This window comes from Mustela lutreola, chromosome 9 (genome assembly GCF_030435805.1).
Source record: "Mustela lutreola isolate mMusLut2 chromosome 9, mMusLut2.pri, whole genome shotgun sequence".
In the NCBI taxonomy this organism is placed as follows: domain Eukaryota; kingdom Metazoa; phylum Chordata; class Mammalia; order Carnivora; family Mustelidae; genus Mustela; species Mustela lutreola.
This window is the reverse complement of record NC_081298.1, coordinates 34,091,222-34,112,508: the sequence shown is the minus strand read 5'-3', so window position 1 is coordinate 34,112,508 and position 21,287 is coordinate 34,091,222. Positions and strand designations below refer to the sequence as shown.

Below are 21,287 nucleotides of genomic sequence, written 5' to 3'. Positions count from 1 at the left end.
CTTGGACTATTTTCTTGGTTGCTTAGGGCAAGAGTTAGTGACCCAGAGCCAGTTCTGTCTTGAGACCCAGCTAACACAGGTAATGGGGGTCATGCCTCGGAATTTGTGCTCTACAGGTTGTCCTCTGGCCCTTCCTTTCTAGTTTACTTCCAAAGAGGTGAGAAGCCTGAGTCAGTAAAAAAGCACATTTCTTCTATAGCCCATATATTCTCTTTCCAGATTGTTCTCTGGGTACCTAGAGTCCCAGAATTCCCCCACCCAAATTATTCCAAGCTCCTGGGGATGGCTCTTTTCAGGGCATGTGAACATAACTTGGTTATTCCAGCTTCTGTGTCCATATACATGAGTATTAGGCCCTTTATGATGTAGGATGGAGCCTGGTGTGGAAAAAGAAGGGAGCTGACCAAACATACACTCATCCTGGCTAATAAAGATGGCTGAAGTTCCTTATCAATTACAGCTTTAATCTTACCTCCTAGATAGGATTTATTAAGGTAACCAATCACAGGATTAGTTCTGCTTATTGGTTCTACCCAATCATCTATAGCTTAACCTTACTTTCTTGAACCCTCACCCAAATCACCTAATATAAGTCCAAATCCTGTAAGTCCTCTCTAAGGTACTTCTCCTGAGATGCCACAATTCCCCATGATATGATGCTAATTACCCAATAATACACTACTAAATTTTAGCCTCTGACTGCAAAGATGATTAGTAGCCTATGGACTTAATTATAACCATTGGTACTTTCAACCTTAGGAAGCTTTACCCAAAAGGGTTCAGGTTTCCCTAGTTGCTTCTTCTTCTTCTTCTTCTTCTTCTTCTCTTTAAGATTTTATTTATTTATTTGACAGACAGAGAAGTAGGCAGAGAGGCAGGCAGAGAGAGAGGAAGGGAAGCAGTCTCCCCGCTGAACAGAGAGCCTGATGCAGGGCTCAATTCCAGGACCCTGGGATCATGACCTGAGTTGAAGGCAGATGCTTTAACCCAAGAGCCACCCAGGTGCCCCTCTCTAGTTTCTTCTATCAGCAATATTTATTCACTCTACCTTGAAGGATATTTCGGTTGTCATGGTAAACCCGTGGGTGATGACTGGTTCCTCTTCAGCAGTCCGTCCCTTCCAGCAGTCCAACTCCACACAGCGACAACCAGACAGAAGCACTTGGCGATACATCTCGACAGAGGAGTTTCCAGCCAACTGGCCAGCTGTAAAAGCACCAACAAAATGATCCTTAGAATCCTACAAAGCAAGGAAGACATGGAGGGCTTCCTAGAAAACCTTCCTAACAATGGGAAAACAAAGAGCTGAAGAGCTTGTGTAGCTGTTCTCAACCTTCTGGCTCAACATACCAGACGTTAGTGGCATAATCCCACAGGTAATTGTGGCTCCCTAGCAGCAGTTTCAGGGAGAGAGAATAGAAGGAAAAGAACATTGTAACAGTAACAAGAGCTCATGTTTCCTAACTGCTTACCATGTGCCAATTATAGTTCTGACTTTACATGTACTACTACATTTAATCTTCATAAAAACCTCTCTTGTGTAACTACCTTCATTTTTTAAATATTTATTTTCAGAGAATGAAAATGGCAAAGAGCACTTTGTGGGCCCAAGTTTCCAAAGCTGGTAAATGGAAGATCTAAGATTAAAATTCAAAACTCAGTCTTTTAATCTGGATCTTTAAGGTTATTCTGTTTTAAATGAACACTTATCCCATGTTTGTCCAAGGAACAAATGCTTAGAAGAGTTGAACATTTTCTTTTCAAAAGTGGAATACATTTTTAGGAATAAACTTAAATGTAACGAAAAAACTGTAAAACATATTCTTTAATAATTATAAAGCAGTGCCAAAAAAATTAAAGGAGACCTAAATAAATGGAAAGACAACCCATGTTCATGGAACATAAGACTTAACATTGCTAAGATGTACTGCTGCCCAAATTTATTTACAAGTTAAATTCCTATAGAAAGCCTAGATGGATTTTTTACATAAATTAACAAGCTGAACCTAAAATTCCTACGGAAATGTAAAGGACTCCAAGGGCCAAAACAACCTTGAAAAATAAGAATAAAGTTGGAGGACGTACATTTCCCAATATCAAAACTTAACTACAAAACTACAAAACAGTGTGTTACTGGCATAAGGACATATAGATCAATGGAATAGAACGGAGGGTATAGAAATAAACTTTCACATTTATAGCCAGTTGACTTACAAAAAAGGTGCCAAGACAATTCATTGCAGAACATATTATTTTCAACAAATAGTGCAAGGACCACTCGATAGCCCCATGCAAAATAATGAAGTTGGATCTCCGTCTCACATCATCAACAAAAAAGAAATGTTAACTCAAAATTGATTAAGCTCCTAAATATTGTTGGGTCCGTTAACAAAGGAGCGAGACTGATACAAAGCGAAGGTCAAGCAAAGCTTTATTTCGTGCCAAGCATTGAGAATCAAACCTACCGTTCAGGGCCATGCCTCTTACAGAGAGGGCAACCTCTCTCTGCCTTACAGACTAGCTGTTAAGGGCAAAGGCCATGTGATTGGGCCTGGCCACACACAGGTGGCCAATGAGATTATAACACAGAGAGAAAGCTGCACAGTCACTCTAGGTCACACCTAAGTGACCAACTGAATTACAATTTACCCTATAGCAGATATTTGAACTAGCCTATCACCTTGGTCAGAATTGGTGCTCAAAGAGCACCCAAAGGGTGGGGCCTATACTCCTTGGTAGCTAGGAAGACAGTATGCACCCCCACTGATTGGATGTCTCCACCTGGCCTGACCCACCCTTGTATTTGGGCTTTGTTACTGGGACTGGTTTCCGGGACTTGTTTTTAAGAAAGTTCCCTTGGGGGAAGGGGCAGGGACAGTTTAAATTTTACTGTATAGACAACAAAATCACTGTTTAACCAGATGGAATCGCTCTGGCTAAGTAGGCCTTTACAATATAAGACATAAAACTATAAAACTCTTAGAAGAAAACATAGGGATAAATATTGGTGACCTGAATTAGACAGTGGTTTTGTACATATGACCCCAAAAGCAAGCAACAGAGGAAAATAAAATTGATATACTTTCTCAAAATTTAAAACCTTTGTGAACAGAACTGAAATCCTCCAGTAAAGTGATAAGAATTGTAATAATCAAGGCACTTGTAAAGTGTGAGGAAAAGAATGGAAGCCAAACAATTTGTATTTCATTTAAGTAGTTATTGGAAGGTACTAATTTCTTGATAAGTTAGTTTTTTAAAGATTAATAATAAATAACTTTCAAGACAAACCCACCATCAACACACAAATGTAAGTTTTTGGTTTTCCACATTAAAGAGTTTCTCTGATGTCCACTCTATAAGTCTCCATCATTTTTTAAATAGTTAAAAAATGACAAACTGAAGAAAACTGTCGAAATGACTGGAATCGACAAGCTCTGCCTGGTGGAGACACATAGGACAAAGAAAATGGGATTAAGCCTGTTGGCTTAATTTTATTTTTATATGCATGTCACAATACCCAAACATCAGCATAACAAAAGGATGACATTCTTGAGTTCTATGGAGCCCTAGTAAATGCATGAAAGGCTGGTTAAGTAGGTTTTCATAATCACTTTTCTCTGCTAAAAAAATAGGGCATTTTAAACACACAAATGTGTCTGCAAAAGAAGAAATGCTGACAAAGTAATCTAGAAAGTTCCTGATGCTAGATAATCAATTTGCCATTTATAATTGTTTCAAAGTTTGTTGTAATAAAAGTCTCTGCTACAGTAGAAAAGGGGAAGGGGACAGTGAGCATGAGGAGAAAAGGTTGTCATTTGCACGATTTTTTAAGCTTAAGGGAAAGATTAAGGGAGTGAAGAATTCAAAGAATATTCAGTTAACTCATTAAAAATGTTAGTTCCTGCAGAAAATTGTAGTTTATTAAAGAGCAGAGCAGATTTTCTTGTGTACTATCTAGAATATTGACTATCCAATGGATTACTGACTATCCAATACCATTATGATTTCTGAGTCTATTTCATTAATGGGTTGTTGAGTGTTTCTAACTTCAGTAGGGAAGTTGCCATGGGTTTATAAGCTAGATAAGGTTTAATGGTAGATTGAAGTCGATAAGTACCTAATTCACACTAGAGTTTTCAGTCAAAAAAGATTTTAAAAATTTCTAGAAACATTTCTTTGGATTTGCATGCATTTTTTTTTTTATCATTCAAGAATAAGAGGAATTTGATGTACTTTTTGAATGTGGATCAATTAATGTTTTTAAAGACATGGTAAGTCATGGGGTTGGGGTTGTGAGATGAAAAGGAATATGAAGGGGGAAAAAAAAACAACTAAAGAACAGAACATGAGAGAGAGAGAGAGAGAGTCTATGTTGTGTTTATTGTCCAACACCTACGCCCCAAAGCTTTCCAAAATCAACTGTTGTTCAATCTTAAAGTGAATAGTCTTTATTAGAAATGGAAGCCTCCCCCAAAAAAGCACATTTTAAGAAAACTCACATTTACCCATAACTGTCCTATTCCTTGGCATACATCTTAGGTTTCCTCTGTGTTTTCCTTCATTTACGGAGATTTTTTTCCAAATATGTATTCATATTCTCCAATTTTTCGTCCTTCTCGGCCTAAATCCTCAAACCTCGTTTATTTTTCTCGCCTAGGATTCCTAACTCTTCTTGGTTATATCCAACCCACCCATTGTATTTCCATTTTATTACATCCAATATATATAGTTTCGGGGCCAGGGAATTGCCTGGGGTTGGGATTAATGATATGTCATGAGTCCCTCAACCCTTGTTATTTCTGAAACTAGTATCTGACATCACCGCTGCCTGGCTGTGAATACCCTTTGGAGAACATTCCAAGTCCATAATTGAACTTGGGAGCCAAAGCTCCATCTCAGACTAATTCATAATACTGCCCCAAGTCATAGCTCTGCAACTTCTCACTTGACTGCATTCACGTTGGTGAGCTGGCTACATTCGATGTGCTTTGTCTAAGATTATCCAAGGCATCCATGGATGGAAGACACCAGAAAACTGAAAATAACAACCCCTCTATTAATACAGGCTTCTGAGGTATTGTCTATATTTATAGTTATCATTATGTATTGTCTTCTTTTCAACCTCCATGCAAAAAGTTTCCAGAATGTGACACATTTGTTAATTCTATGGTCTTCTTCAATAAAGAGTATCTCCTTCAATAAAGGGAGATAGGAACTATTTCTCCTTTTGCTTTCAATGCGGTGTCAGCCATTCGGGTCACCTCATCCCACAGTTACAGTTAAGGAAACTGTCCAAAATATATAGGATGTGTTATTCATCTTGACCATTTCTAGGGGCATGAGTTTGATCTGATGTCTCTTGCATAGTACCTGCCAGCCCAGGGAGACCATGAAACTGTCTTCAACATGGATTGAATGGCCATAAGGTGGCTTAGGTGAGAAAGTGGGGAAGCAACTTACGCTTACTTATTATTAGGGTCTGGATACATTCCCAAACATGTCCTCTGTGGGAGGCAAAATACTGGTTCCTGGGATGCAAAAATTTCATGAGACCTATTCCTTACCCTTACCCATATAGTACACATAATGGAGATGTTCTCACGTACCAGGGAATTTGAACTCTCACCTCAACCTTGCACTTCTGGTTTCCCTTTCTTTCTCTTTCTCCTCACCAGTAGAATTCTATTTAGATTCTATTTAATTAAGGTTCTGATAAGGTTTAGGATCCCGTCCTCAGTCCTAAGGTAAATCTTAATTCTTCCTGATCATGTACTGGAGTTCTACATTAGTGATTAATGTAGGGATTGCTGTGTAGTGTAGCTTTGGGCTATATCTAATAGAGCATAAAGGAAAGGCTACATGGTAAGGGGCCACCTCACTTGTACAAAGGGCCACAAGACAGGGACTTGCAGCCATAAGGGGAGCAAAGAGACAGAAAGCATCTGGGTCTCTGATGACACCGTGAATCTTTGATTTAATCAACCCTGAACCACTCTGCTCCTGGACTTCTTGTTGAGATTGATAATAAATCCCTTACCATTTAAGTCACTAAGTAACAATATCCTATTACTTACGGCCAAAAGTACTCTGGCTGTCTCAGTTTATCTTCATTTCCCAAACAAAGAAACTAAGGCTTAGAAGAGTTAATTTTCTCAAAGGAAGATCTGAATGTCGTCTATTTGCTAAACATCATCTTCCATTCTACCATTTAACTTTCATAGGTTTGTGTGTATTTTACACCAAAACTAAGTTATAAAAGGTTACATAAGTTAAGGGTTAAAAGAGTAGGAGAGATGGGAAAGCAGAGTGACGCTCAGTCTGGACAAGGGTAAAACTATGCCTTGAATTATTCCTAGAACTTTTCTGCAGTCCAGAGCATATATGTGAGAAGAGGAGTTGAATAATTATTTGACATATTCAATCAGATAATTTAATTCATCAGCGGATAACAAAAACCTCAAATCTATTTTGTCTTTCTAAGCTGAATGAGGATGTTAATTATTCAGAGATACACTACTTTGCTTTGTCCATGAGTCTGGAGCCATTATCTCTCAAAGGGATTGGATTATGGGAAGATTTATGAAAAGCTGAAAAAGTATAGGTTGAAATGAATGCATACTGTTCTGTCCTTAGAGAATTTCGTTTTGAGTCATAAGGGTGGATTCCCAAAGAAAAACAATAATTTAAAACACAATCACTACTTGATGGACTGCCAAGACTATCCAAAACCCTAGAAAAATGACCATCGTAATTAAAAATCATCTCATTCTGTACATATATTTCTCTCAATGATCCTATTTATTTTTCCTTTTGGACATCTTGATGGTCAATAAAGGAGCAATAATGAGTAAAGAAATAGACATAATAATAATAACATACTGCTAAATTGATTGGTTTTCACACTGTACATTTAATTTTTATAGTTCCTTTGAATGTTTGGAAGACAACATTCCAAATATCAAAATCCTCCTTATTTGAATCTAGACTAGCATTTCTCAGGAATACTAGTTCATAATATGCTATAGGAAAATAAATAGGGTGGTAACAGTGAGGGGAGACGTCTGATCATAACCATAACCTCTCTAAGCTTTTTCCTACATTTAAAACACACTGCAATAGATGCCAACTTTGGTTGTACCTAGCATTTTAAAAACTCATTTGAGTAGGAAACTCCTTTTTCCATCACATTCCCCCTATACAAAATAATATTTCTATAGAAAAAGTTTCTTCTTGTTCTGGAAATGCTTATAAAATATAATAAAATCTTACTTTCTAGGTATTGATTTTAACATTTAATTGGTTTCTGTTAGGTTATACATTGGTTATAACTTTATTTTATAATATTCTTAATTGGCTTTGGGAAGCTTGGACTTCTATATCATCAATGTTATATTCAAAAGCCTCTGGGAGAGTTCTACATTAGGTTTCTCTATAATTAAAGCAAGGATACTAATAATATCATATGAGGTAAAACCAGATTGTACTAATAAGTCAAAGAGAATTTCAAACAAAACATCCAAAGCCCATATTAGAATTTATACATACATTTTTTTGTTGTTAACTATATGAATCTTCTTTTTAATTCCCTGTAGGAAAATGAAAAATTTTGACTGGTATTGGGATAAGGTGACACTGTAAACATGTGGATTTATATAATGCAAACCTCAGTAAAATAATATATGGTTCAGAAAAGTGAACAAGTTAAAAAAATAAATAAAGATCAGGATATGGTTTCACATAGATAACATAGTTTTAAACCTGAATATTTGAAAATTTGTGATTCTAATGCTACAAGAAATTGAATAGTGGGAGAGAGAATTGATTTACTTGGTCAGAAATCATGTGTATCAGGTGATAGTGATATGAAACTTTTATTTTGAAATTGGAGATAGTTATTTGAGCTCTTTCTTCATCAAAAAAGAGAGTAGACCCTTCTTTTTCCTAGTAACTGAAAGTTCCAACTACGGATAACTATTAGCTATTAATATGCTAACACCCTAAAACCAAGCCAACACAATGAAGCCAAATTCTCAAACACATCTGTGCTTACCAAGTTATTCAGAGGAAGGGTGAATGAGTGACTCTGGAAGAAATTCACTGGACGAAGAATCCTTAATGAAATGCAGTTAAAAACAACAAAAACGAATTGCAGAGAAAAACTGAACAGTATTCTGTAGTTTTATCATTCCTACTGATACCAAATAATTTTCTCGGAGCTATTATTGTGTTGTTAGTAAAGCAAATGAATTGATTATGTATAATTTCATAGGTATCAAGATTGATAAAGAAAGCACGGTTATAGAATCAGCAATTTAAATAAATTAGAAGATGGGAATGAAAATAGTTTTGTGAGCTAGAACAGTTCAGACACAAATGTATCTTTTCTTGCTTTGTTCACTGAAATGGTCCAGAAACAATGTTCCATGATGTAGGGTTCAAATTGTTGTTATCCGTACATTTTTTTTTTCACTGAAGGAAAACAAAGGTCATTTGGGGAAAAGTCTGATTCTGTGGTGGTGCAGAAAGGAACACGATGAGCCTGGAAGATCTTTATATGCCAGAAAGCAAAGACATTTTCAAAGATCAATGGGTCATGTCAAGAGACTATAGAAGCCATCGACGAAAACTGAGACAATTTGAGTACTGAAAAGAGAACACTGCCTGTTGTTGGTGAACCTACATAAGATCTGAAAACCATAAATCCATAAAGATAAGCAAAGAGACTCTATTCTGAGAGAAGGTAAAACTAGTAGATGGTGTATCCAGTTAGTCTTATTATTCAATCATTTTGCTACCATTGCTTCATTGATTATAAGACAAATAATATAGATACTCATGAATGTAAATACATCAGTTGGAAGGACTTAAAATGGACTCTTAGTAAAATTATTGCATATCATGACTTTCAGGCAGGTGAAACCACGTATGATGTCCAAAATCGAACTGAAAATATGCTTCTGTATTTTTAGGAATATTGTGGTCCTAAGTATATGACAAATGCAAGATGCTGTCATCTGCCAGTCTTTATAGGTATATTGTTTAGGAAGCTATCAACTGAAAGATCTTAATGAGGTTCTGTCAGTCTCCTCAAACTTGAATGAGAAACAAGATTATGCCTTTAATTTCAACCTCTATGTAAAATGTAATATCTCTTCAGTTATAAATGCAGGTCACAAATCACAGCAGTACAAGCAGAATTGTGAGCCATAAGGAGAAATCACAGATATTTTCATATTATGTTCCATTATTGCAAATAGTCACAATATTATTTATACTAATATTTAAATTGTGCTTATAGAAATATGTTATTTTACCACACATCTCTTTTTTAATATTTGATAAAAGTATTTTGTTAGAAATTATCTCCTCTTTCATCCTATATATTTTATTATATGCATTTATCACTACACTTAGAAGGGTTCATTAACATTCACCAGAATGTTAAATTCATTGATGGTACCAAATAAGATTAAGACTCCACTGAGAAGATAAAAAATTAAAAACACTCCTTCCAATGAGACCTATGGTTTATGTTTTCTGCCTTTGAATCCGGGTAGGTTTGTGACTGTTTTGACAAATAAAGAAGTGACCACACAGAACTTCAGAGGTGAAGTATAATAAGGCAATTAAGCTTCCTCCTTGTTCTTTGGGACATCTGTTCTTGCAGCCATGTCTACCTATGCTGGGGCTGCCATACTGTGAGGAAGCCCAAGCTACATGGTAAGGCTCATAGGCAAAAGATGAGTAGTCCTAACTGAGCTCAAGTTCCAGACATGTTGGAGAAGCATCCAGATGATTCCAGCATCCAATGTGTTTGCATTATCCCCAGACACTTATTTGGCAGTTGAAGCCCAGGACACCAGGAAAGAGAGACAAGCCATCTCCTCTCATGCCCTCTCTGAATTCCTGACATACAGAAAATGGAGCAAAATAATATAGTGAGTATTTTATGTCACTGAATTTTTGAGTGACTTCTTATGCAACAAGAAATGACAAGAATAAAAGTTAGGATGAACCAAATATGAATCTAGTTAGTTTTTGGCATGCATCTCTCCTAGTAGATAATGCCAGTTGAAACAAAACAGGATGCCTGAGAGCCTCCCAGTTTTTATAGAGAACATACAACTGCATTTTGACTGACCAGAACTCAGACTATGTGGTTCTGTCCTGATGCTCTCGATTATACGGAAGCATCCTGAGACAGCTCACTCTCGCTGTCTGGAGGCTACTTTGCTCTCTCTGTCGCAGATTCATTTTTATTCTAAGCTATTTTTTCACTGAGTGTGGGACACCAGGCCAGTGCCCCATTTGATACCAATACAACCTACATTTGTACTGGGATCAACGGATCGCCTTAAGGAATTTAGATGAAAGAACTGCTTATGTCTCATGTAACTGGGACTATGAAATTCTCTTCGACACCCCTGAAAATACAATGCCTGGGTCTCCCTTGTCATTATATTCTTCTTAGCTTTGCCCATCTATCCTGCAATACAAACCACATGTCCCTATTTACAAAGAAGTATAGGTTGTCATTCAGGGTTAAATCTGTTTACATCTAAAGCTCCATTCTACCTTGGGAAAAATTAGCTATTTGCCTTGAAGTCATACATAAGTCAAGCATGCTTTGGAAATTTCCTGTACATGAAGACAATCCAGAGTATTGCCAAAGGCTTGAAGTCCACTGAAGAAGTAGTTCAGTTGCACAAAAATTCCATTGGCTCAAAGATACCAGATGTGATATGTTCTAGAAGACTTAAAAACTGGGGAAGAGATACGTTGTGAAGAAGTGATATGTGATATGACGTCTTACAGCCGGAAACTGCTCCCAGAACTCAGTTCTCAGAGGCGTTTTATAGGAAATGAAAGAATACACGCCTTCCCTTCTGAACAACAGAAAGTAGGGGTTGGTGAAATTTGGGGAGATGGCCTAAAGTCATTGTCAGAGAACTATGAATTCGTACCTGTGAGGTAGGTGTTGTGTGAGGAATTGATGAAATAGTGAGAGAGGGGTTGAGACATATCTTCATTCAAATCCAGTTTCTCAGGTGAAACGACTCCATTTTCTTCTCCACTCAGATAGCGCATAAAGCCATCCACTGATATCTGTCCTGGAGGAAATAAAGAGTTAAGAAGAATGTGAAAGTGTCCTTTCTACGGAGTACTGGTATCATGTCGCTTGAACTTTTTTTTTCTTTTTCCTGAAAACTCTGGTACATCCAAGGTAGAAGACAATAGCCACAATTGCATTTTAACATGGATAACAGAAGTCGAGGATTACATTATTTCACAATTATCTACCAATGCCACAGAGAATGGAGAAAAATACATTTACATGAACCTCCCTGACTTTCAGAGGATTTAAATACCTAAATACCAATCTCTTGTTTTTAAATTAAATGGTTATCAACTTTATGGATGGACATCAAAATGTTATTAGCGCTTATCTCTGGGTAATACAATTAGGAGTGAATTTCCAAATTTTCTGTTATTGTATATATGTTACTTTGATAATCAAAAAAGTTATTCATGAGTGGCTTTATTATTTAAAATAAGGCAGAAGTATTTTCAATTAATGATCTTTTTCTCTGAAACAGAAACTACAGATGATTACAAATGAGTCTGTCCCAGGCATAAAAAATTGAATGTTCAGAAACAAAGAGGTTTTAAAATTTCTTGTGTAGAATGACTACTTCAAATGGAAGGGCCATGACGCACACTTCTGTTTACTTGGGCCCTATTTAGAATTTTTGCTTTTGCTGTAACCTCTCTGAAGTGACTAATGCTAAATATTGAGATAATCCTTTATCTTTATTGCAGTAATCTTTATGGAATGCCCAGAAAGGCCATCCTCACTCTTTTGATTCATTGCCACAAGTTTATTTCTTCAACCTTAACAATCAGAGCCTCCAAAATCCCAGCACATTTAAGAGCAGTGGAGACATTGCTTGTAAACATTAGAGGGTAGCATTTCTTTCTTCTTGGTGAAACAGTTTTATGTTAACATAATAGTGTTGTACGTTTGCTTAAAAAAAAAAAAATAGGCACTGAGATGAACAAACAGGAAAACTAAAATTTCTCTAAACATGCCTAACTCTTTATTCAGACATAGGTGCTGTTAAGATCTTGGTGTATATGCTTCCAACAAAAAAAAAAAAAAAAAAAAAAAAAAGGTGTGTGTGTGTAATATTTGTTGAAGGTGCAATCATTTATTAATTTTATTAGATTAAACTTAATTGGAATAATAACCTTTGTATTGGTGGAACAATATATGATAAAAATTGTCATGTAATCTGTAATATTTGTATTTTATATGTATAACATTTGTATTTTATATGTATAAATATGTAACCATAGCATGACTAAGTAATATTCCCTTATCATTGGACAATAAAGTTATTTCTAATTTTTCACTAGAGTAAGTGACATTGTACTGAATGCTCTGATGGTTAACTCTTTGTTCAAACCCTTAATTGTTTCCTTAAGATGAATTCCCAGGAATACAACAGCTGGTTCAAGACAATGCACATTTTTAAGGCTTTTAGTATATATAACTAATTTGCTTTCTGTTAAAGTTCTAACAAGTTACTCTTTCACCAGTGTTTTTTTTTCTTCTCTTCACCCCTACTCTAACCTTGCAGGTAAAAACACAATACACAATAATTCTATTTTTATTGAACATTACTCTCGAATGATAAGAGCTATATCATCTACAAGTGTCAAAGCTAGTGTTAACTATTTACCATAGTCTGAATCTTTTCTTTATGTACTTATTTGACAGATAAAGAGAGCGTGTGAGAGGAGGGGCAGAGCAAGAGGGAAAAGGGGAGAGACAGATGCCTCCCTGAGCATGGTACATGATGTGGGGTTCGATCCTGGGACCCCAAGATTGTAACCTGATCCAAAATTAAGAGTCAGACACTTAACTGACTGAGCCACCCAGGAGCCACTGTAAATCTTTTCACATCTAATATATGTCTCAAAATAATAAATATTTTTCCCACTTCTGGGGACACAGCTAAATTGCCTTTACTATTTTCGTGCCTTAGAAGTAAGAAATAGGACATGAAGGTCTTCATCCTGCTATGTTTGTATGAATTTTTTTTTTCCAAGAGTTTATTTTTAAGTAGGATGCCTGGGTGGCTCAATTGGTTGAGTAACTGCTTTCAGCTCAGGTCATGATCCTGGAGTCCTGGGATGGAGTCCCACATCAGGCTTCCTGCTCAGCAGGGGGTCTGGTTCTCCCTCTGACCTTCCCACACTTCTGCTGCTCTCATTCTCTCTCTCCCTCAAATAAATAAAATCTTTTTTAAAAAAGAGTTTATTTTTAAGTAATCTATCTACCCAATGTGGGGCTCAAACTCATAACCCCGAGAGCTAGAGCCTCATGCTCCCATGACCGAGCCCACCAGGCTCTCCTGTTTGTGCACATTTTTAATAGATGCCATAATTTGTACCTTCAAATCGCCAACACCTAACAAAGCAATTGTTCCAAACATTCTACTGTTGATGAGAACGCTTTGGGTACTGCGCCCGAAGCCTTGGTTTTAAAATTCATTTATAGTTAAATGCGTATATCCTTTCAGAATGGCTTCATTTTGGAAACAAACTAAAATCAACGCATGGAGAGTCAAAGCTATTTCAATAGATGGCTTTAAAAACTATTCTGGGGGTGCCTAGGTGGCAAAGTGGGTTAAGCCTCTGCCTTCGGCTCAGGTCATGATCTCTGGGTCCTGGGATAGAGCCCCACATCGGGCTCTTTGCTCAGCAGAGAGCCTGTTTCCTTCTCTCTCTCTGCCTGCCTCTCTGCCTACTTGCGATCTCTCTCTGTCAAATAAATAAATAAATAAATCTTAAAAAATAAAAAAAAAAATAAAAACAATAAAAAAATAAAAATTATTCTGCAGGGGTACCTGGGTGGCTCAGTGGGTTAAGCCTCTGTCTTCGGCTCAGGTCATGATCCTAGAGTCCTGGGATCGAGACCCATATTGGGCTCTCTGCTCAGCAGGGAACCTGCTTCTCCCCTCTCTTTGCTTTCCTCTCTGCCTACTTATGCTCTCTCTCTCTCTCTGTGTCAAATAAATAAATAAAATCTTAAAAAAAAAACGATTCTGGAGTATCAAACTCATTAGAAATACATTTAAAAAAACAACAATTTCGTCATTGTCCTCCTTTCTTTCTGTGACACGTCCAACGTGGCAGCTTCTTCCATTAGTGCCCATTCCTCCCTCCTTCTTTCCTTTCCTTTTTGCTTCTCTCATTACCTTCCACTTCTCTACCATCTTGTTTAACAAAGAGTCATCAAACATCTACCATGCAATGGGTCCACAGAAAAATAAAGCACCGTGAAGCACAGACCTCTGTTCTGCCTTCACAGAACTCAAAGAAAGTAAGATCATTCATGCCTTGCAAACCAGGTGTGAGCTCCCCCAAAGCAGGGTGCGCGTTTGTATCCTTGTCGTCCTGGAATCTACCACAGTGCTTTGTGCACCGTAGCTGTTCAATCAGCCCTTTTGCGGGGGCTCGGGGGCTGATTAGTGATTCAAAATAGGAAATAAGTTCATGTCAAATTGGAAGATCACCAAGGAGAGCATCATTTTGATTCTTTGGTCCGATCAGGTCTAGTCATATGAAATTGCTAATGTTGACATTTTTTAACCTATGCCAATGACAATTTCATCCAGCTCAGCCCTAACTCCAATTATTTCTCAGAGGACAGGGAGTCCAGGCAAGTGTCTTAGGGACCAGAAAAGAAAAAGTAATGTGATTGATGGAATATTGTACACACCAGGGGGCTGTGGAGTGTGGAAAGCTCACAAGTGTAATGTTCTTTCTGAAGGCATAGAAATGATAGCAATAAAATACTGTGGGACTAAACCAACTGTTTTTATGGTGTGGTGACTCTCAGGCTGTCATGTCTGTTATCTTGCAGGAATAAATATCTTTTGGTCCAACCAGTGACTCTAGAGAGCATTTTAAACAAAACATGCCAATATGGTAAGGGTGACTAATTTTAACTTGAACATTGATGCCCATGTATTGTGTCTAATGCTTTCTGGAGGCTTATGCTGAGAAAAATTCTGAGTCACGCTTATGACTAATTTTGGTATGTTTTATGGGTGCAGGGCAGAGAAGTGGGAGGGTACAAAAGCTATATATTTGTTATTCTCAAGTGAGGATACTGTAATTAAGATCAAGTTATACTTTACAATATATCAAAGAACATGTGTCAAACTTTCATTTAATTCATTACTGAGAAAACTAGGAAAATGACAAAGCTAAAGAGGGCTATGAAACACTAAGGCATACATACGTATGTGTCAGCATATTACCCAAACAAAAACCCCACAAACCTATAAAAATATTGCTAAATAGTATATAAAGATGATTAATGTTCTGTAGGTCAATTAAACATAAACTTCGGTTATCTTCTCTATCTTTATTATTTCATAGGAGTTGATTTTAACATAATGTTTTAGTTTAGATTAAAATCAGTAAAAAAAAAATAAGAGTTGAGTGAGTCAGTACTTGCAAGGACTATTTATAATTAATTTGATCAAATAATGAAAAAATCCCCAGTGAAGGAATTTACTTAACTTTGAGTACCAACAATGCAAGAGTTTGGAGGACAGTTTAGGATATGACTGCAGACTGCAGGTGAGCAGACACCTGGGGGCAATTTTTCAACTCCAAAGCTTGGCTTTGCTAATAAAGGAGCCAATATTCAAGGTTTCTGATGCATCAAATGACTAGGCAGAGATATGTCAAAGTCAAGAAAAGTCAATGAAACACTAAGGATAAGGCATAGTAGGCTCATATGTCGTGAGGGCCAGGAGTACATTTGCAAAAATGCAGATTTTTTTGGCATAATAAGTTAACTTAAACAATAGTTCTGACTGGCTCTGGGACAGAAAGCACACTTATAGAGGATTTTCCTTTGTTGCATATGACCTACAGCTGGAGAATTGCTGTTGACTTAAATGTATCAGTCCTTCTTTCTCCATCAACCTTGCACTGTTTTTGCAAAACTGCTTAAAATTTTTTTCCTGGCCCACTGAGGAGCATAGAAAAATGAAAACCCTTGAGAGTTAGGATAGGAAACACTGCTTTTCTAAAAAAAAAAAAAAAAAAAAAAAAATATTAGTAACAGAACAAGAAATCTAGCTTCCATTTCTGTCAGCAGTAACTGATCGGGGACAAATTCCTTAACCACAGGCTGGGTAACCTATATGGGCTCTTAAGTCTCTTCTCCCTCTAAACCTCAGTGAGTTCAAGTAGTTTAATATGTTAGGGATGATTACTAGCTAAATTAAAACAAACTGTCCCATAATAGGGATGACATTAGAAAACATCAAATCACAACTAAAAGCAATGCTACAATTTTCTGGAATAAAACCAAGAAGAGAAGTCCAGAAGGATGAGGCCAGCTTGCAAAGGCTACAAATAAAGCCGCTTACATATTTTCTTAATAGAAGATTGGTACATTTCCAACTGGACATGTCACTCATATCATGGCACCTACCAAAGTAGGAAAAATAGAATTCCCTTAAGGAATAAGAAAACGCAGCTCTATGAAACTTTTCTGCTCAGAAGCTCTGGTGTCCGATGAGAAAGGAAACTGGTGAGGTATGAGTGGAAAGATCTGACTTCAGTGGGAAGAAACAATCTTGAAAGAGATAAAAGAGGCAAGTGGCATGAAAAAACGATGTTCTCTAAGGGCCAAATATACGTCTCATAATTCTTCAGCGATATCTTTGCTGCAAAGAAACTGTCATGCATTGTTGCACGAAGGTCATGGCCAGCAACGATACCTCTGCCTCCTTCTGCTTCCCTCCCTCCCATGGGTCAGATAATGACTGAGGCTCCTCTGGTGTCCTCCTGAACATTTCAGGAAGACAGAAATTTGAAACTCTGCTGTGACAAGATGAGATATTCCAGGGATGCTTTAAAACCATTGATGTGTCCAGTGACCCTCAGCTGGATTTTTCTCATGCTTACAAGTGCTTATGCAAATGCTCTTGTATATTTATGAGGTAAAAGCTATTCTGATGCCTTCTCTAAACTTGGGGACATCCAATGACTTTTGGGAAAAATTAAGAGTAAGGAGGATCTGTGTCCACAAAAGGGAGCTCTGGAGACTACAACAGAAAGGTCTATCAAGAGCTTGGTGGACTGGTTCTTTAACCTTCTCAAGTCCTGACCACTTTATCTACTGGCTTCTAGAAAGCTAGATCAACAGAACTTTCTCCCTTTTGTTCCAGGCATCTAAGAAAAGATGGTTCAGATCGAGTCTCTCCAGGAAGAACAAAAATCTTGACCTTACCCCGAAGTTGGGGCACCACTTGGTGGTGGTTATTAATGAGCACATTTGTAGTGAGGGCCTAACTCTGTGTATCAGAAGTTGAGAATAATGAGGATGTGTACATCAGCGTCCTGACATGCAGGATGCAAAAAAACATAGCATGTAGAATTCTTTTTTGATGCCCTTTGATGTGCAGTTCAGGTTACTTTCAATTGGGGTAATATCCTACTGTACATGTAGCTAAAGAGTTTGGAGTCCCATTTAGCAAACTCATAATTTCATGTTGGCTACATAGGAACCTTCTAGTCTAACTCATTGTGGTCCAGTTCTGTTCTCTTTTACCATTCCACTGCCCAGGTCTGGCATAAGATAGAGGAGAATTGGCTGAGTGTGGCCAGTTGGTGGAGTGGCAAAGCTAGTTAAGAAGCCACCCCACTATTTTGCTTCTGATGTACAGACACTAATACATGAGATGTCTGGGGGAAAACAGTATGGATCACAAGCAATAGACAAGTGTTGTTTTCTAAAATTAGATCTCTTTCATAGCTGCTGCCCAGAACCACTTCTACTCTGAAGGAGAGTAGAAATGAGCCCCCTCATTTTCCCTTGTTAGAAGCAAATGGTTCCAGATCTTTTTGTTGATACTTTTGGTATTTACCCCTATGTCTCAAAATAATGTTTGTAGTACTATTTTTTGACTTCCCACCATGGGAGATGAGGATAGTGCTCTTTCTTTTCTCTACCTCACAGCACATATACACATTCTTCTCATCCTTCTGAGATAGTTACATTGTAGTTTATTTAGATCAGTATTCAGCGCTTATATTATCATGACTATGTATTCTATTCAGGGCTGAGTCATGTAGTAAACCAATAATTATTTTTCTTCCCACGCACAATTTAAAATTTTCCCTGTAGTTAATAATTGTCTTGTCTTGTCATTTGCTTAATTTCTTTGCATGTATCTTGAATTCAACTCAAATGCTCAATCAGTTATCTAAACCTCCTTGCCATATGTTCAAATATAACACATGTGCTCCCAGTTTCACTTTCTTGAAGAAGTCTTTTTGGAGTCTTATGGCCTACTCCAATCTAGATTGATTAACTTCCATTTCTTTCATCTTTGTTCTTTGTCGAAGTTCTTTCATTTTTTTGTATATCATGTCTTCCTCTTTCATAGTTAGCCTCTTCATTTTAGTGGTAGCACATTTGTCAGTAGATTCCTGAGAAAGTGTTCATGAGTGTGAAAATTTTCGAGCCTTGTATGTCTAAAATGGCTTCATGACACTCACAGACTTGATTACTAGTTTAGCTGGGTATAAGAGTCTAGGCTGGAAAAAATTTTCTTTTAAATTTTTGTGGGAAATTTTGCTTCATTGTCTTTTAGCTTCTAGTATGGTTATTAAGAGATCTGAAAACTTATTAATTCACCATCCTTAAAACAGTTATGTGGCCTATTTTAAAAAATTGTTTATTTTCTCTTCCTGGAAATTTTTAGCATCTTATTCAGTCCCAGTTTCCTGAAATTTTGCAACACTGTGCTTTGGTATAAGCTTATCCTTGTCTTTTATGCTGGGCACTCTTTGACCCCTTTTAGTATGAAAGCTATTATCCTTTTATTTGAACATTTCATGAATAATCCTTATGATAATTTCCTCTGTTCTTTCTTTCTGGAACATTATTTCGGCAGATTTTGCATTTGAATACATCCTCTTTTCTATTTTTAATTTTATTTCTTTTTCTACTTTCTGGGAGATTTCCTCAGCTTTTTTCCCAACACTTCTTTTAGTGTTGTTTCTCCTGTCCTTTTTTCAATGTCTAAGAGCCAGTTTGTGTTCTCTGACATTTCTTTACAAAACAGCATTGTGTTCTTTTTCAATAGTGCAATACGTTGTTATCTTTCTAAGGATATAAATAATATATGTAATTATTAATTAATTAATTAATAATATAATTAAAGTTTTTCTTATTTAAATATAATTAAAGTTTTTCTTCACACTACATAACCATTATTTTGTCCAAAGTTACATATTTTCCTTATTTCTACTTTTTTTTTTTTAAAGATCTTATTTATTTATTTGAGAGACAGTGGGCAAAAAAGAGAGAGAGAGGAGCAGGGGGAGGGGCAGAAGGAGAGGGGGAAGTAGACTCCCCGCTGAGCAGGGAGCTGGACATGGGGCTCAATCCTAGGACTTCAGAATCATGACCTGAGCTAAAGGCAGACCCTTAACCAACTGAGCCACCCAGGTGCCCTTCCTTATTTCTACTTAAAAAAAAAAAAAAAGAAAATTTTCTTCATATGTTCAGTAATTTTTAGTTTTCTGTTTATATTTCAAATTGGTAAACTAAAAAGTTTCATTGGATTTTTGAATGCATCTGGATAACTGACTATAAATTGAAAATAAATTTTCATTGTAGAGGGATGATTCTTTGTGTCTTTGGAGCACCCCTAACGTCAGTACAGTTAGGTCTTTCATCTTGAGCTGATCAGAGTCCTGAGAGATCTATCTAATCACTTGCCAAGAGAGTGCAGGCCTGCACGTCAGTACTCCAGAGCACACGGGGAAAGAAGGAGGGAGGACTCAGCACTCAGTAAGTTTATGTATACATAAAATATGTTACTTTATCTCCTTGTTTCAGTGTGGTAACCTTGTGTCATCTTCAGACCCTCTGTCCTCTTGTCTTCAGAGAGTAAACCTTCAGTCTTTATCCAGGTGGGAGTTCTGACTATTCCTAACAATAGTTAACTAGTCCTCCTTATTTTAGGCCAAACCCATGTTCAGATGAACCTAAGATCATCAGTTTTTAAGACTTTTAAGTGTTCATGGAATAACTCAGATTGGTCCCTAGCTTTTCACATGTCAGATCATTGTCAGTTTTCTTAGAATTGTTATAGCTGTAAGTACATAGCTAGCTGCCAACATTATATAATTATTATCCCTTAACCTATTGTCTCCAGCCTTCCCAGATTATGTCTTTAAGAAATATTTCCTTTGATGCAATTTTATTTGGTTTAAAGAGAATTTAATTTAGATGAATATATTCAGACCATCACATTTCTCCTGATATTCCATGATTTTTCTACTACACCAGACTACAGAATGTTTAAGTTTAAAAAGTCAGATTTCACATGCTTTATCACTTTATCCTACTACTTTTAGGTAAAATTGAATTGGATGGGAGGAACTGAAGGTCTTCTGTTATAGACCTACTTTGCCTGGTCAGAGACTTTTCACAGGTCTCCCTAGTTTTCTTTAATTTACATCTTTCTAGTGCAGAGTAAGCAGTGACTAATATTTCATCACAGAAGGCATTAGATGCATTTGTCAGTCGGGTTTTTCCCAGGTAGAGAGTAGTCAGAGTAACAGAAGCAGTCTGAGCTCTCAGGTACTTACCAGCTAGAAATGTGCTTGGTTTCTCTTACCAACCTCATAAGGCTGCTGGTGTGGAACAGGTATGGGAGTGTGTGTAAGGACAGGTCAATGTCCACAAGTTTCTAAGGCAGTCATGACAGAGACAAGCTGGCCTTTGATTTTATGAATGTCAGTGAATTTTCTAGCTCCCCTTATGGTGGTCCTGGGATGTGTCCCTCATGATTTCATTCAATCAGAAGAAAATACCATACAGATTTAATTTAATGTAATTCTATTTCCCAAGTCTCTCATGTAAAATTACAATTTGACTTCAAAGCACTGCCTGAGAAATTATCTGATTAAATCTTAAAAAAACTATTTAAGGAGACTTCTGGAACTAAATTCTAAGGCAGCTGAAATAAATTGCATATTCAATTCTGGGGTAGTTGGGAGTATTTAACAGATGAGAGATTTCCTCTCTTCCTTTCCAAGTCCTCTCACCCTTCTGCAGTACACACAGCAACAAAATATTCTAACTTTGCCCCAGGGAAGAGAGATTTGGCAGAGAAGGGAGAGCTAAGGGACATCTTTTCTTACTGGTTTGAGGGCACTCTTTGACTAAGACTTCCTTG

General features: G+C 37.0%; 1 protein-coding gene across 4 annotated transcripts in view; it reads right to left on the bottom strand.

Annotated features, from left to right (window-relative positions):
- PLCB1 (phospholipase C beta 1) overlaps window positions 1-21,287 on the bottom strand; it is a 682,758-nt gene that overhangs the window by 178,965 nt on the left and 482,506 nt on the right. For all 4 annotated transcript variants that reach the window (XM_059133978.1, XM_059133980.1, XM_059133982.1 and 1 more), the window contains exons 10-11: window positions 10,965-11,111; window positions 1,049-1,206 (exon numbers count right to left, since the gene is read on the bottom strand). In XM_059133978.1, the coding sequence (XP_058989961.1) occupies window positions 1,049-1,206; window positions 10,965-11,111 (305 nt within the window). The remainder of the gene's footprint in view (window positions 1-1,048; window positions 1,207-10,964; window positions 11,112-21,287) is intronic.